General features: G+C 51.1%; 2 protein-coding genes across 2 annotated transcripts in view; one reads left to right on the top strand and one right to left on the bottom strand.

Moving 5' to 3' along the window:
- The window catches only part of DUSP28 (dual specificity phosphatase 28), an 839-nt gene extending 584 nt beyond the window's left edge, over nucleotides 1-255 (bottom strand). The window contains exon 1 of the mRNA XM_006760674.2: nucleotides 4-255. Coding sequence (XP_006760737.2) covers nucleotides 4-251 — 248 coding nt within the window. The 5' untranslated portion in view covers nucleotides 252-255. The remainder of the gene's footprint in view (nucleotides 1-3) is intronic.
- Nucleotides 256-4,630: 4,375 nt separating this feature from the next.
- Nucleotides 4,631-13,274, top strand: part of ANKMY1 (ankyrin repeat and MYND domain containing 1) — a 39,892-nt gene continuing 31,248 nt past the window's right edge. Inside the window, exons 1-6 of the mRNA XM_015561810.1 lie at nucleotides 4,631-4,737; nucleotides 5,343-5,443; nucleotides 5,554-5,589; nucleotides 6,790-7,118; nucleotides 9,707-9,850; nucleotides 13,035-13,271. Of these exons, the coding sequence (XP_015417296.1) occupies nucleotides 4,631-4,737; nucleotides 5,343-5,443; nucleotides 5,554-5,589; nucleotides 6,790-7,118; nucleotides 9,707-9,850; nucleotides 13,035-13,271 (954 nt within the window). The remainder of the gene's footprint in view (nucleotides 4,738-5,342; nucleotides 5,444-5,553; nucleotides 5,590-6,789; nucleotides 7,119-9,706; nucleotides 9,851-13,034; nucleotides 13,272-13,274) is intronic.

Here is a 13,274-nt window from a genome sequence, read left to right as displayed (position 1 = left end):
GGCTCCAGGTGGGCCAGCAGGTCCTCGGCTGGGTCGTCGAACACGGGCACGCGCAGCTCGGCCACGCCGGGAGCGCGCGGCCCGGGCTGCTGGCGCGAGACGTTAACGCACAGGGTGACGCCCGCGCACGCCAGCAGCTCAGACGCTGCTGCAGTGCGTGCGTTCCCGAGAAAGAGCGAGGGGGCGACGTGCGCCAATGGCGGCTGTGTGGCCGGGCCGCCGCCGAGGCGTTCGGCTCCTCCGGAGTCCATGACGCGCTCAGGCATCTGGCCCGGGGGTCTATTTTGGGAAGTCTGGAGGCTGGCCCGGGTCCTAAAGGTATCCGAGGGCCGCCCGGAGAGGTCAGCATCTCGGCTGTGCACGAGCGGGTCCCGCCCACAAGCTCCTGGCCACCTCCTCATTAGTCAGGCCCTGCGGGGCACCTCCTCTGATTGGCTATGGGTGCTACTTGTGGGAGGAGCTTACCAGCAGACTGGAGAGGCGGGCTTCTAGAATTGGATGAAGGTCCCTGCGACCCGAGAGGTTCAGCTGCACCGGAGTCTGACCAGGCGGGCGGGCCAGGTGGGCTACCGCGGGGCTCGGGGAGGGGGCGTCTCAAGCTGTGGCTGTTGTGCAGAGGAGCAGGGGGGCCCTGTCACAGATCCTCATCCGCACCTGACCAGTATTCTCGATATCGTTGTCTTGGTAAATCGCTTGGTTTCGTGTATTTTTCTTTTTATCATGTATTCTTAATAACTACTTCCTATAACTGTATTGCGGGCTGAGGTGCCCTTTAGTATAGCTTTATGCTTATTCCTCCTGTTATCTGCTTCCTGATAAGTTGCCCTTTGTAATTTCTGCATTTTATTTCCCTTTTATTTATTTTTTAAAGATATATTTTTATTGATTTCAGAGAGGAAGAGAGAGATAGGAACATCAATGATGAGTGAATCATTGATCAGCTGCCTCCGGCATGGCCTCCACTGGGGATGGAGCCCACAACCTGGGCATGTGCCCTTGACCAGAATCGAACCCGGGACCCTTCAGTCTGCAGGCCAACGCTGTATCCACTGAGCCAAACTGGTTAGGGGTATTTCCCTTTTATTGTAAAACATAGTTTATATAAAGCTATTTACCATTAACTTTTCATTTTTTTAATATACGGTATTTTTGTTATTTTTCTAAGTTATTAACTTTTGAGACATCCTTGTTAACTTCAAAAAGTTAGTATCATGTAATATCCACACAGTTGCCTCTTCAGTAAGATTCATTAAGAATACCTCTTCAAGCCCAGCAAGCGTGGCTCGGTGGTTGAGCGTCGACCTATGAACCAGGAAGTCATCACGGTTGGATTTCCAGTCAGAGCATATGCCCAGGTTGCAGGCTTGATCCCCAGGTGTGGGGAGTGTAGGAAGTGGCCCATCACTGATTTTTCTCATCATTGCTGTTTCTCTCTCTCCCTCTCCCTTCTCCGAAATCAATAGAAATATAGTAAAAAAAGAAAAAGAATACCACCTCTTCAATAGATTTTTCTGATGACCCATTCCTTTCAGGGAATGGTTTCAGTGAAAAATAACTGACTGCAGCCTTGCATATATTTATTTAGTTGCAATTTCAATTTTAATCTGATGATAGTAAAATTTTCTGATTCATCTCCATTGTTTGCCTAAGATTTGCAACCCATTCTACCAGAGATTATCTTCTAGTACCAAACCCCTTCCACCCCCTACCCCATACCTAGTACTGGATAAATCTGACAGAATTAACCTATGTATAATCTCTGGGTGGTCTTTATTCTCTCGGTTCAGCTGCAGCCTCCAAGCACTGGTAACCATCAGATCTTTGTTACAACCTGGGCCAGCTCCTTGCTGAGCTAAAGACTCAGATACCACTTTGCAGCCAGGTCTTCATTGACTGCAGGTCCGGACATTTCCCACAAAAGCCCTCCCAGAATCCATTTTCTTCTTCTTCCCTAAGGACAGATGGGCTTTCTTGGGTTGGAGAAGCAATGAAATTCCCGTTTTCCCAAGTTCATGGGAGCCAACCAAATAGATTTTCTGTCTGCCAGTTCCAGAAGTGGGTCCTGGTTACCTGTAGCCAATCAGTAAGGCTGTTATCCCATCATTGCTTCATCAAAGGGCTTGGGCTCTCATGAACCGAGGCGGAGAGGAGCATGGAGATCTCCGTTTTATCCTTAACACCACAAGGGGAAAGGCAGCCTTGGGTGAATGCCACGTTGGGAGAAACCACATCCTTCATGACATTGTTGGGCCACTGAACCAAACCAAACCTGAGACCTTCCTCTTGGGGCCGTTCGGTTTCCTGAGCCAGCAAATCACCCTTTATTGTTGGAGGATGAGGTGGGTTTTCTGTTCCAAGGCCTACATGATCCGTCACACTCCTTCATCCCACGGAGCGAATGAGTGGGTAACAAGTCTCTGTCTCCAGCCTATTCTCTTGACCTTGATGGCTGGTTTAGTTTGGACCACCCTCTTCTGGACCTGACACCAGCTTCCTGAGGAGCGCCCTCCTTCCTGCTCCCTTCAACAGCAGTTTGGGAAGCCGAGCAGAGGCACAACGCGCTGTCTGTAAATGTGTTTATGTAAAGAGAAATTCAACTAACACTTCAAAAGATCCTACAAACCTGGTAAATCCTATCACCTGTTGAGGGTTGAATGGTGGGTCCTAAACCCCTGGTACCTGTTAATGACCTTATTTGGAAATAGGGTCTTTGCAGATGTAATGATGTCATACCGGATTAAACCAAATGACTAGTGTCCTTATAGGAGAGGAAGATTTGGAGACACAAACACTGATGAAAGAAAAACTTATGTTGGTTTAAGCCACCCAGTTTGTTACAACAGCTTTAGGAAACTAATATACTGCCCAATATAAAAGACTAGACCAGTGGTTCTCAACCTGTGGGTCGCGACCCCTTTGGGGATCGAACGACCCTTTCACAGGGGTCGCCTAAGACCATCGGAAAACATATGTAATTACATTTTGTTTTTAATCACTATACTTTAATTATGTTCAATTTGTAACAATGAAAATACATCCTGCGTATCAGATACTTACATTACAATTCATAACAGTAGCAAAATTACAGTTATGAAGTAGCAACGAAAATAATTTTATGGTTGGGGGTCACCACAACATGAGGAACTGTATTAAAGGGTCGCGGCATTAGGAAGGTTGAGAATTACTGGACTAGACAGTAGTTTAAAACTACTATTTGTACACACACACACACACTTATTTGTGAAAAATCTGACAGTTTGGTGAGATTGGCCAAACAATTCTAAATCCCAAAATATGGCCCAAAAAGAGGTGTTCTGGAGACTTCTAACTTGTCAGTCCCAACAGCTAATCCTTCTCTCCCAGTGAGCCCAGGCCTTTGCCTCATCTAGTTTCCCCACCAGACCTTGAGCTCCCGCTCTGTGCCTCCCACAAACATGTACTGAGGAAGGAGCCCGCTTCAGAGCCAGGCAGAGCTCGATCCGATCCGGCGATGGTAGACAAGTTAATTTATCCCTCTGCTGTGCGGCCGTTTCCTCGGGGCCCTCTTCGCGGGGGCGTTGGCAGCATTTCGCTCCATCTCCCCGGATATGCCCTAGGCCAGAGGCTGACCCAGCATCTCTGCTGGACATAGGGGTCAGTGAAGGGTGGAGACCGACTGCCGGCTCCCTGCGGGGGGACTCAGACAGAAGGCCAGCAGCACGTGCGGAGGTGCGGGGAGGGTGTGTGCCCACCGGGCAGGTCAGAGGGCAGGTACACCCGGCCAGGGGTTCCTGTGAAGTCACAGAGGGTCACACCTTGCCCCGACCCTGAACGCCTGGGGGCGTGTCCGGGAGAGGCGGGCGCGGGATTGGCCAGGCCAAGAGCCGTAGCGGGCACGTGGGCGGGGAGTGAGGTCGTCTCCAGGGAAACCCGACGCTGTTGGGCTCCAGCACTGAGCCCAGTGGAGACTGGCCAGCGGGCCTGCGCTGCTGGCTGACCTGTTGTGGCCGCTGTGAGCTCTCCGAGCCTGGTGTGACCCTGTGGCAGGGGCGCGGTCGGGATCCCGGCGGGGCAGCAGCGAATTGCGGTGAGCCGTGTGTGTGTGTGTGTGTGTGTGTGTGTGTGTGTGTGTGTGTGTGTGTGTTGAGGGGGCGGGGAGGTGTCTCTGAGCTCCACTGAGGCGGCGGCGGGGGCTGCGCTTGGTCCCACGCTCCTGAGGAGGAGCAGAGAGGAAATTTGAGACCCGACTTGCCTGTTAGGCTGTGAGGTGAGTTAGGGGTTGGGTGGGGGCCACGCACCTGCGCCCGGTCCAGCCGCCCTCGCAGCTGGCTCCTGAGGACCCCGGGGGAATGGAGGGTACTTAGCTGGCGCTGGACTGACCTCGCCACTTGTGGCCGTGGGAGGGTGGCCCCACCGGCTCTTCCTGTGGTTTTCACCCCACGGAAGGGACAGGAGACCCTCGGAGCTCTGGTGAGGATTTCCTGGAGGTTCTAACAGGATGGGTGGGGGGGTGGTCTTGGACCAGGTCCGGTTTGGGGAAGGGGCGGTTCCTCTGAGGCCGTGGGCGGTGGGCGGTCAGTGGGCACTTACCAGGAGCCCTGAGAGCTACTGTGGGTCTCCGGGTTTGCTTCCAGGTTCATAGAGGAGAGACATGGAAGGTGGTTATTCCTCAGACCAGCTGGAGAGGAGAGGCAGTGAGCCTACTGCCTATGAGGATTCCACAGGGGCCGTGGAGAGCTCCATCCTCTTCACCAAAAGGTAGGGAGGTCTGCGGCCCACGCTGAGGACCAGACTTAGCTGGGATCCAGCTTTGGGGCAGGTGTTAAGAAATTGCTAAAAGTTATATTATCCCTCAAAAATCTAGTCTCTGGAGAAATAGCAACACCCCAATGTTGTATCAACAGCCACTGAGGAAAATGACCATAATGGGCGACTGGGCCCCAGAGCCTGATCCTGGCACCTTCTGTCTAGCCTGCCCACGCTGGGCTGGTCTGTCACCTCACAGTCTTAGGGCATTTGCTTTACGCCATGGGGGGCCCAGTCCCAGGTTGGCATAGCATCTTCACAGGGTGTTGATGTGAGAGCTGACACTTGGTAGGCCTACTTTGGGCCAGGTGCTTCTCTCAGAGCGAGGAAAAATCCACCCTCTAACCCACTGTGTTTGTCCCTTTTATGGACTGAATTGTGTCCCCACCCCTGAAATTCCTGTGTCAAAGCCCTAACCACAATGTGATAATATTAGGGAAGGGGACTTTTGGGAGATCCGTGTGGTAATTAGGATTAGGTGGGATCCCGAGGGTGGGGCCCCATGATGGCGTTACTGTCCTCACAAGAAGAAGAGACTAACAGCTCCCACTCTCCAGCATTGAAGGCACAGAGAACCGAGTCTTCCGACACCCTGACCTTGAACCTCCAGCTTCCAGAACTGGGAGTAATAAATACCTGCTGTGTAAGCTCCCCATCTGTGAGTTTGTCACAGCCTCTGAGCAGACTGACATGAGGAAGTAAGGAACTATCTGGTGACAGAGCCAAGTGGTCAAACTCATGTCCACCTTGCCAGCTGATCATTTCCAGTGACCCTGAAGTGGGCCCTACAGCTGATTGTCTGCAGTATGATTTTCTTATTTAACCTCAAAATCATTTTTATTTATTATTTTAGGGAAATTTTTGAAAATTTGTATTTTTCTTATTTTTACTGTCAGTTATCTTTCCTCCTCATTAACTTTTTTAAATTAACAAGTAGTATCTATGCCATGTAGAAAATGAGAAAATACTGGTATGCTCATTTGCCAGAGCTCTAACAAAGAACCACAGGCAGGTGACTTAAACAACAATTTATTGTTCTCAGGTGTGAAGTCCAAGAGGCATGAGCAGGGTGGTTCTCTTTTAGGGTGTGGGAAGCGCCTGTGGCAGGCCTCTCCCCGAGGCATGCAGATGGCTGTGTTTTCTCTGTCTACACGTCACCTCTCTACAATCCTCTGTGTCCCAACTTCTTTCTTTTATAAGGACAATGGTCACATTGGATTAGGGTCCAAATAAAGTCACATTGTGAAGTTCTGAAGGGGTAGAACTCCAACACATTTTAGGGGCTCGGGGCACAATTCAACCCATAAACACAGGTAAGCGAAAGAACAACAGCAAAGCATATCTGAGCCCCAGACTTCATCATTGTTGCATGTTGGTGTCTATCCTTCTTGGCTTCTTCCTACAGGCGTATAACAACATGGAATAGAAATCCTTGTGTTTGTAGCAGCTCAGTCCCTCCTTGTTGGGCCGGCTTTAGGCCTCTGTGGCTCATGGCTGGCATTTGAGGGCCATCTGGTGGAGGGGGCTCAGAGTCTGAGTGTTCCTACACTGCGTGCAGCCTGACCACAGCACGGGTTAGGCAGACACCCGGATGTAGCATCCCCAAGACAGGCCTTTAGAGGGGGAGGGAGGCAGAGAAGGTGTGTGTGTGCTGGGTGAGGCTGGGTCCACCTTTGAATCAGGATTGTACTTTTAGATAGCAAGAACAGGAAAGAGGCAAGCCCACCCTGGCACACATTCTCTGCCTCTGCTAAGCGTCCACCCACCCCTGCATCTGCCCTTCCTCTGAGGGGTCCATTGCTGCCCCTTGAGTTGCTCTTGGATCATCCCTTGACCTGAAGCTCCCTCTCCTTGCTTAGCCTGTTCCATTGGTCCACCAGTGTCTGCCCAGCTCTGGGTGGATGCTGCACGCCATTACCCTTGTTAGACAGCCTTACAGTACTTTCCACTTCCTGGGCAATCACTGTACCCTCTCTGCCTCAGTTTCCCTTTCTGGAGAATGAGGATACCAACAGCCTTTGCCTTGGGGTTGTTGGGAGGTGCGGTGTGGTAGAGTGTGGTTCTCGGCACACAGTCACTCTGAAGACCTCTGGCCAGTTCGGTTCTTCCCTCTTGCTGCCCTTCATGCCGCCAGGAATGTGCCAGAGGCCCCAGAAGAGGAGGAAGAGGAGGAGGAGGAGCCCCAGGCCCCCCTTAGGGAGCAGGACCTGAAGGAGACCTACATCCAGCTGGTCCAAGGTGTGCAGAAGTGGCAGGATGGCTGCGTCTACCGAGGGCATTTCGGGCTGGACATGAAGCTGGGGTATGGAGAATTCTCGTGGCCTACGGGTGAGGTAACTGGCTTCCAATGCTTCCTTCCCTCCTGGCCCAGGGCTCAGCCACCAAGGCCCATCTCTCTTCTTCTGAGAAGGGATGCCAGACTAACATTTTTCCTATCCAAGAGATGCCTGGAACATGCCCCAAGCTTGGAGGAGCCTCCAGCTCTCCTGTGACCAGGACAGTGGCAGGCAGGCAGGGACCTGAGCCCATGCTGAGTTTCTGCCCTTGAGCGGGGCTCACCAGGACATTCATGACTCGAGCACTGACTCCTGTTCAAATTTTTTCTTAGTCTTTTTAAAAATATATATATATTTTTTATTTTGTTTTAATGCTTAAAGTATTACAAAGAGTATTACATATGTCTCCTTTTTTTTTGTTTCTTACTTCTTAGCTGATTTCTCTTTTAACTGACATTATGGTGTGCAGGGGTCAGACTGCCCTCTCACGGTGGTGGGAAGTTTGGGTACATCAACCTGCCCTCCCAATGCCAGGTTCTCCCTGTGGAGGGAGAGCACAGCAGGGGCCTGGCAGGGACCTCTGGGTCCACCAAGCAGATGCTCGTACAGCCACGGAGGCTTGTGAGCCAGAGGCCAGGAGGCAGAGGGTGCGCCACTCGCCAGCAGTTGTCTTGAACACATTAACTGTATTGAAAGAACAGGACCGAGCACGTCCGCTCTGCTGGTCAGATGAGGCCCTAGGTCTGTGCAGGGGCCCGAGGAGGGGTGGATGGAAGCATGGGGACATTGCCCAGTGCTGGGCGTGGTCAGAATCCTCTCATGCTGATAGTTAAATGCCCCCAGTCCTACACAAGCAGTGTGCAGCATAGGTTTTTACTCTTCAGTTGAATGGACTCTGATACTCCCCACATCGTCGTACATATGGAATGATAGTGGAAGGCAGGCGGTCCCCAGCCGAGGGCCTCTCTGCTCATCAGTGTCTGGCCCTGCCAGACTCAGGAGGAGTAACCAGCAGACCCCAAATTAGACCTGGTTGCACCGAAAAGGGCCTGTTGGCTCTTGTAACTGGAAGCCCATCACAGGGGTCCCGTAGTCCTCTGTGTGGCTGGGTCCAGGGTTCTAATGACCCACCAGGCCCTTTCTCTCCCCATTTTTATAGGGTGGAGGGGGGCAGGACTTATATTCTACCATCTGGCAAACCCACAGGGTGGCATCATGAACTCCTGGAAGAGAAGAAAAACCCCAGCAGGACCCTGGTCTGGCTTGGGGATGGGTCCTGTGGTCAAACCCAAATCAAGGCTAGGACTGGAGCCCTCTGGCTGGCCAGGCGTGGTCACATGTGTGGGGGATGAAGGTAGGGTCAGTCCATTGACAAATGAATGGGGAGACATCTCAGTTGCTAGAGGAAAGAAAAGGGACAGGAAGCAGGCAATAGTGCATCCCCTTTGTGCAGAGCATGAACAGTCGACTGAGTGCTGTCCAGCCCACCTCTGGTGCAGAAGGCAACCGTCTGATACGCATGACAGTCGAGTCTGGCAATTGAACCTCACATTCTCTGTTCCTTCCAGGGTTCCCATTGGAGGGCTGGTTCTGATAGCCCCACCCCTAACACAGACAGAGGCCCCCATCCATGGAGGAGTTTTAACCCTTTGCGGTCGTATTAAATTTGGACATGGGTGTCGTACTGGTCGGAATTAATTTCCATTGAAAGAGCAGTGATACATAACATGCAAGATTATGAAGGATAAACAAGATTTATTAATTCTTTTTTTGGAACGACGTCACTACTTGTAGAATCAAAGCTTGTCGATTTCTTCACTCTCAAAAGGCGACTGACTCACCACGGTGTTTTGCATGGCGAGAGTGGAACGGCCGCGTTTGTTTATATTGAGTTTCGATATCTCCGATTTGTCGGGGCAATGTTTTGGTTTGTGACAAGTCGCTTAGACACTTAAGAGCTTTCAGAGAAATTATGAACTGATAGATGAATGGATAGAGTTAAGATTCGTACGGTTCCTTGCTGTGGTGGCTGAGAGCAGACATACGACCGGAACGGTAAAAAAGCTTTGGTGGCTGAGAGTAGACAAACAACTGCAAAGGGTTAAATCAAAGCCATATCCATGTTCTTAGAGCCCACACCCCTCCCCCTAGGGCCACATGGGTGACCCGGAGGCTGGCAGCCTCCCACTCCCTGGGCCAGCCTGCTGTCTGTGAAGCTGAGTGGAGGCCAGACAAGATGAGGGCTGAGCCTAGGCAAGAGCTCCTGAGGGGAGACAGGTTCTGCCTAAACCCAGGGTGGGCACTGACCCCATCATGGCCTCCCCCTTCCTGACTCAGGATGTCTGGGCCGTTCTGACACCTCCCCCACTCCCTCACCTGAGCCAGGCAGGAGGAAGCGTGGCCACTGGGGGGACTAACCGCCTGGCACCCCCTGTGCCTGATTTGGGTGACTAAGCTCTACCACATTGGCCACCGAACTTGAAGAGGACCCAGTGTCCAGGCACCCCATGAGTTTGTAACCCCATTGGTCCCCATTCATGCTGGCCAGACATGGTGTCTAACAGACACCCTTAGGGGTTCTGTAGGGGCCTGGGTGGTGAGGGGCAGCTCTCAGACATGCGTGTCACAGAGCTTTTGGTCCACAGTCCTACCATGGGCAGTTTTACCGGGACCACCGCCATGGCTTCGGCACCTACATGTGGCCAGACGGCTCCAGTTTCACTGGCATGTTTTACCTCAGCTTCCGAGAAGGCTACGGCACTATGTACATGAAGACAAGGCTGTTCCAGGTGAGGGGATGGGGCTCCGGGTGTGGGTGAGGGGCGGGGCCACTGCATGTGCAGGGGGAACAGGGCACCGTAAATCCATTTCTTTACACGCTTCAGGTGGCCAATGATGGTTAATGTTTTTAGTATCTTCATAAACTGATGGATTTTAACATAGTTGATGTATTTCAATCCCTTGCTGTTATTATGCTATTTGATACCCAGATTGTCCCACCTTTGGTCAGGGAGAGCCTCATGGTTTAGCTCTTGCGATTTTGACACAGTTCCTGCAGGTTTGGGTCATTTTCTCGCTTTCTGCGGTGATAAGTAGTTCCAAGTTCCTTCATGCATCTCCCACCCTGGACCAGAATTGACTGTTTGTCTAGGGAGCGTGGTCCCTTTAGTGGGACACAGTGTTTAGGAACCACAGTCTGGGTGTTCATTACTGCCTTGTTGGGTGGTTGTTATTTTTAGGCCTTTCCAGTAGTAAATCTAGAAGTACATTTCTTTTCTTTTTTTTCTTTTCTTTGTTAATCTTCACCCAAGGCTGTTTTTCCCCCACTGGTTTTTAGAGTGGAAGGGAGGGGGAAAGACAGAGAGAGAGAGAGAAACGACTTGAGAGAGACACATTGATTGGTTGCCTTCTACACATGCCCCAACTGGAGCTGGAGATTGAGCCTGCAACCAAGGTATGTGCCCTTGACCAGAATCGAACCTGCAGCCCTTCAGTCCCAGGGCTGGTGCTCTAACCACTTGGCAAACTGGCTAGGGCAAAAATATATTCCTTGATGAGAAAAGACATCCCCCATTTCTCCTAATATTTCCAGCTGCAGTGTAGGAGGGTGAAGCTTTCACTCACGGCTCTGCTGCTGTGTCTGCCTACATTTCTCTTAGTCCTAACAATCTCAGTTTCTAACTATTAACAAAATTTCTCCATTTGCTTTGTCTCATAAAATATCTGTAATGGTTTCAGGATAACAACATAGCATCACTACCACCATCGTGGTTGTGATGAACTCAAGATTCCTTGGCCTTCCTTTTGTCCCCCGGCCTGTCCCACCAGGGTCAAATCCCATGGGAGGATTCCTTTCTGGGGCCAATCCACCACTGCATATAGAGCCACATTCATGTGTGCTATTTTGTTTACATGGCTTAAGAGTCTATTGTTAAATCTTGCTTTAATTTAGTTTTGTAATTATGTACAAAACTGCTATTTTCCTAGTCAAATCTAGCAAACGGGTCCACCCAGAGGAGTACGCTTTTCTCTAACATCCTGAACTCTAACATTCTGAACCCTCCCTTGTCATTGCTGATGTTATATCTTTGCACCTACAAAATTTCAGCAAATATGCATACATATTCCTGCCCCCTCTCCTCAGGGCAGCACATAATCCCTCATTTCTTGCAGTCTTGAGGGATGGATGGCAGCATGAACTTGGCCTCCAGACAGTGCTGAGGTCATGGCCTGCTCACGGATCCTGCCATGTTTGCTGGTGACCTTTAGAATGATTTCCTAGAAGATTCTTTGCTCAGAAATAAACACTGCGGCCCTGGCTGGTAGCTCAGTGGTTAGAGTGTCAACCTGAGGGTGTAGGGTTCAACTCCCAGTCAAGGGCACATACCTGGGTTGCAGGTTTGCTCCCTGCCCCCAGTCAGGGCGTGTACAGGACGCAACCAATTGATGTGTCACATCAATGTTTCTCTCTCTTTACCTCCCTCCTGCCTTTCCTTCTCTGCAAAAGCAATGGAAAAAATATCCTTAGGTGAGGATTAACAAAAAATAAGAATTAAAAAAAAGTAAACAATGTGGACACTGAAAAAGCAGATGGTAAGTAGGGCTAAGTAGGGCTCCTGGTGGCTAACTGGGCTCAAATTTAAAAATACAACAAAACAGAGCCAAGCAGTCATTTCTTCACAGAAGCTTCTCATGCAAACTGCACTTCAGGGAGAAGCCTCTACACTGAATGCCTGCCTGCACTGTTTCTGCCATCTGAGCCAGCCCTTCTAGAGGAGTCCTGGAATCCTATTTCAACCAGTAGGACTGAGGCTTTCCCCATTCAAATGGAGCAGTGCAGCTATATCCCCATCAACATCTTCACTGACCCATCAGAGCAGCTCCATTCTGTCCAATCAGGAAAGTGCCTTTTGAACCAATCAAAGTGCAAGCAATTGGAGTCCTTATTTGCAAGAGGACAGACCAATCAGGGGCCAAGGGCGGGGACTTCTGTCTGTAAAAGCCAAGTCCCCTCTACTTCTGGGAAGCACTTTCCCTTTCCACCAAAGAATGAGTTTTCCTGGCCTGCTTGGAACAGAGCAGATCACAGCCTGAATAAAGTGTCTTTCTTCTTTGCACCCCAAATTTGGGATTCCTGTTGTCCTTGAATGGGCACCAGTGACCATTGGCTGACAACACATACCAAAAACAGAAAATTTAAAACCTGCAAGAAGTAGCATCTGTGGACACACCTTCCTTATTTAACCATTGGGTGATTGGCAGAGTCTACATTTGTGATTATAGCTCTGATGACAAGACACTTCCTCATAAAAATTCCTCTGCCCTCCCACAACCTCCAGACATCCATCAGCGCCATCGCAGGAAAGATCAGGTCCCTGGGAACTGAGTCTTTCTCTGCATGCCCTGCAGGGAACTGTGCGGCCAGGCTCGCTTGTCCTGGGGGCTGTATTGTCACTCATAGTTTCTCATCTGTTCTTCCTGGCTGTTCTGACTCCATACCTGGTGGAAGCATTCAGAAAGGCCCAGGAATTGCTGCATTCTGCCAGATTTATGGGCAGCCAGGATCAGCTCCTCCTCCTCCTTATTCATACCTGCTGGGGTCTGTCTGACCGGGAGCCTGGCGCCTCACCCACATGCTGCTGGAGCACCTGGGCTGGGCCCCCAGTGTTAGAGCTGCAGGGGGTTCCCTGAAATGGGCCCCTCCTGACATCCCACACACATTTCCACCTTGAGGCCCCTGGTCATGTCCCCACTTTCCGAGGAAGGACCCGTCTACCCCTGACCACCAGATCCTCCACCGAGGTGTCTGTGTTTACACATTTGCTGTAGGTCCCTGTACCTGGGACATGGGAAGCCTCAATGGATATTTGTTGAGGAAATGAAGACATTTCTTCTTTTGATTTTAAGAAACGGGTGGCAGAGTCTACAGCCCTGCTGAGTCCTCCCTCTGCCCTGGCGGGACTTGTTTTTCAGGGGCTGTACAAAGCAGACGAGCGGTTTGGGCCGGGCATCGAGACCTACCCCGACGGCAGCCAGGAAGTGGGGCTGTGGTTCCGGGAGCACCTGATCAAGCTGTGCACGGAAATACCCTGCAGCGTCTCCCTCAGCAGCTACCCTGAGTTCGAGGGCTTCCTCACGCACTCCCCCGCCAGAATCAGCCTCTCTGAGGAGGAGACCATGCACTGGGACCTGCAGGAGGAGCGAGACCCATTT

Source organism: Myotis davidii, unplaced genomic scaffold (genome assembly GCF_000327345.1).
Source record: "Myotis davidii unplaced genomic scaffold, ASM32734v1 scaffold370, whole genome shotgun sequence".
NCBI lineage: Eukaryota > Metazoa > Chordata > Mammalia > Chiroptera > Vespertilionidae > Myotis > Myotis davidii.
The sequence above is the reverse complement of the archived record's forward strand: the minus strand, read 5'-3'. Positions and strand labels throughout refer to the sequence as shown.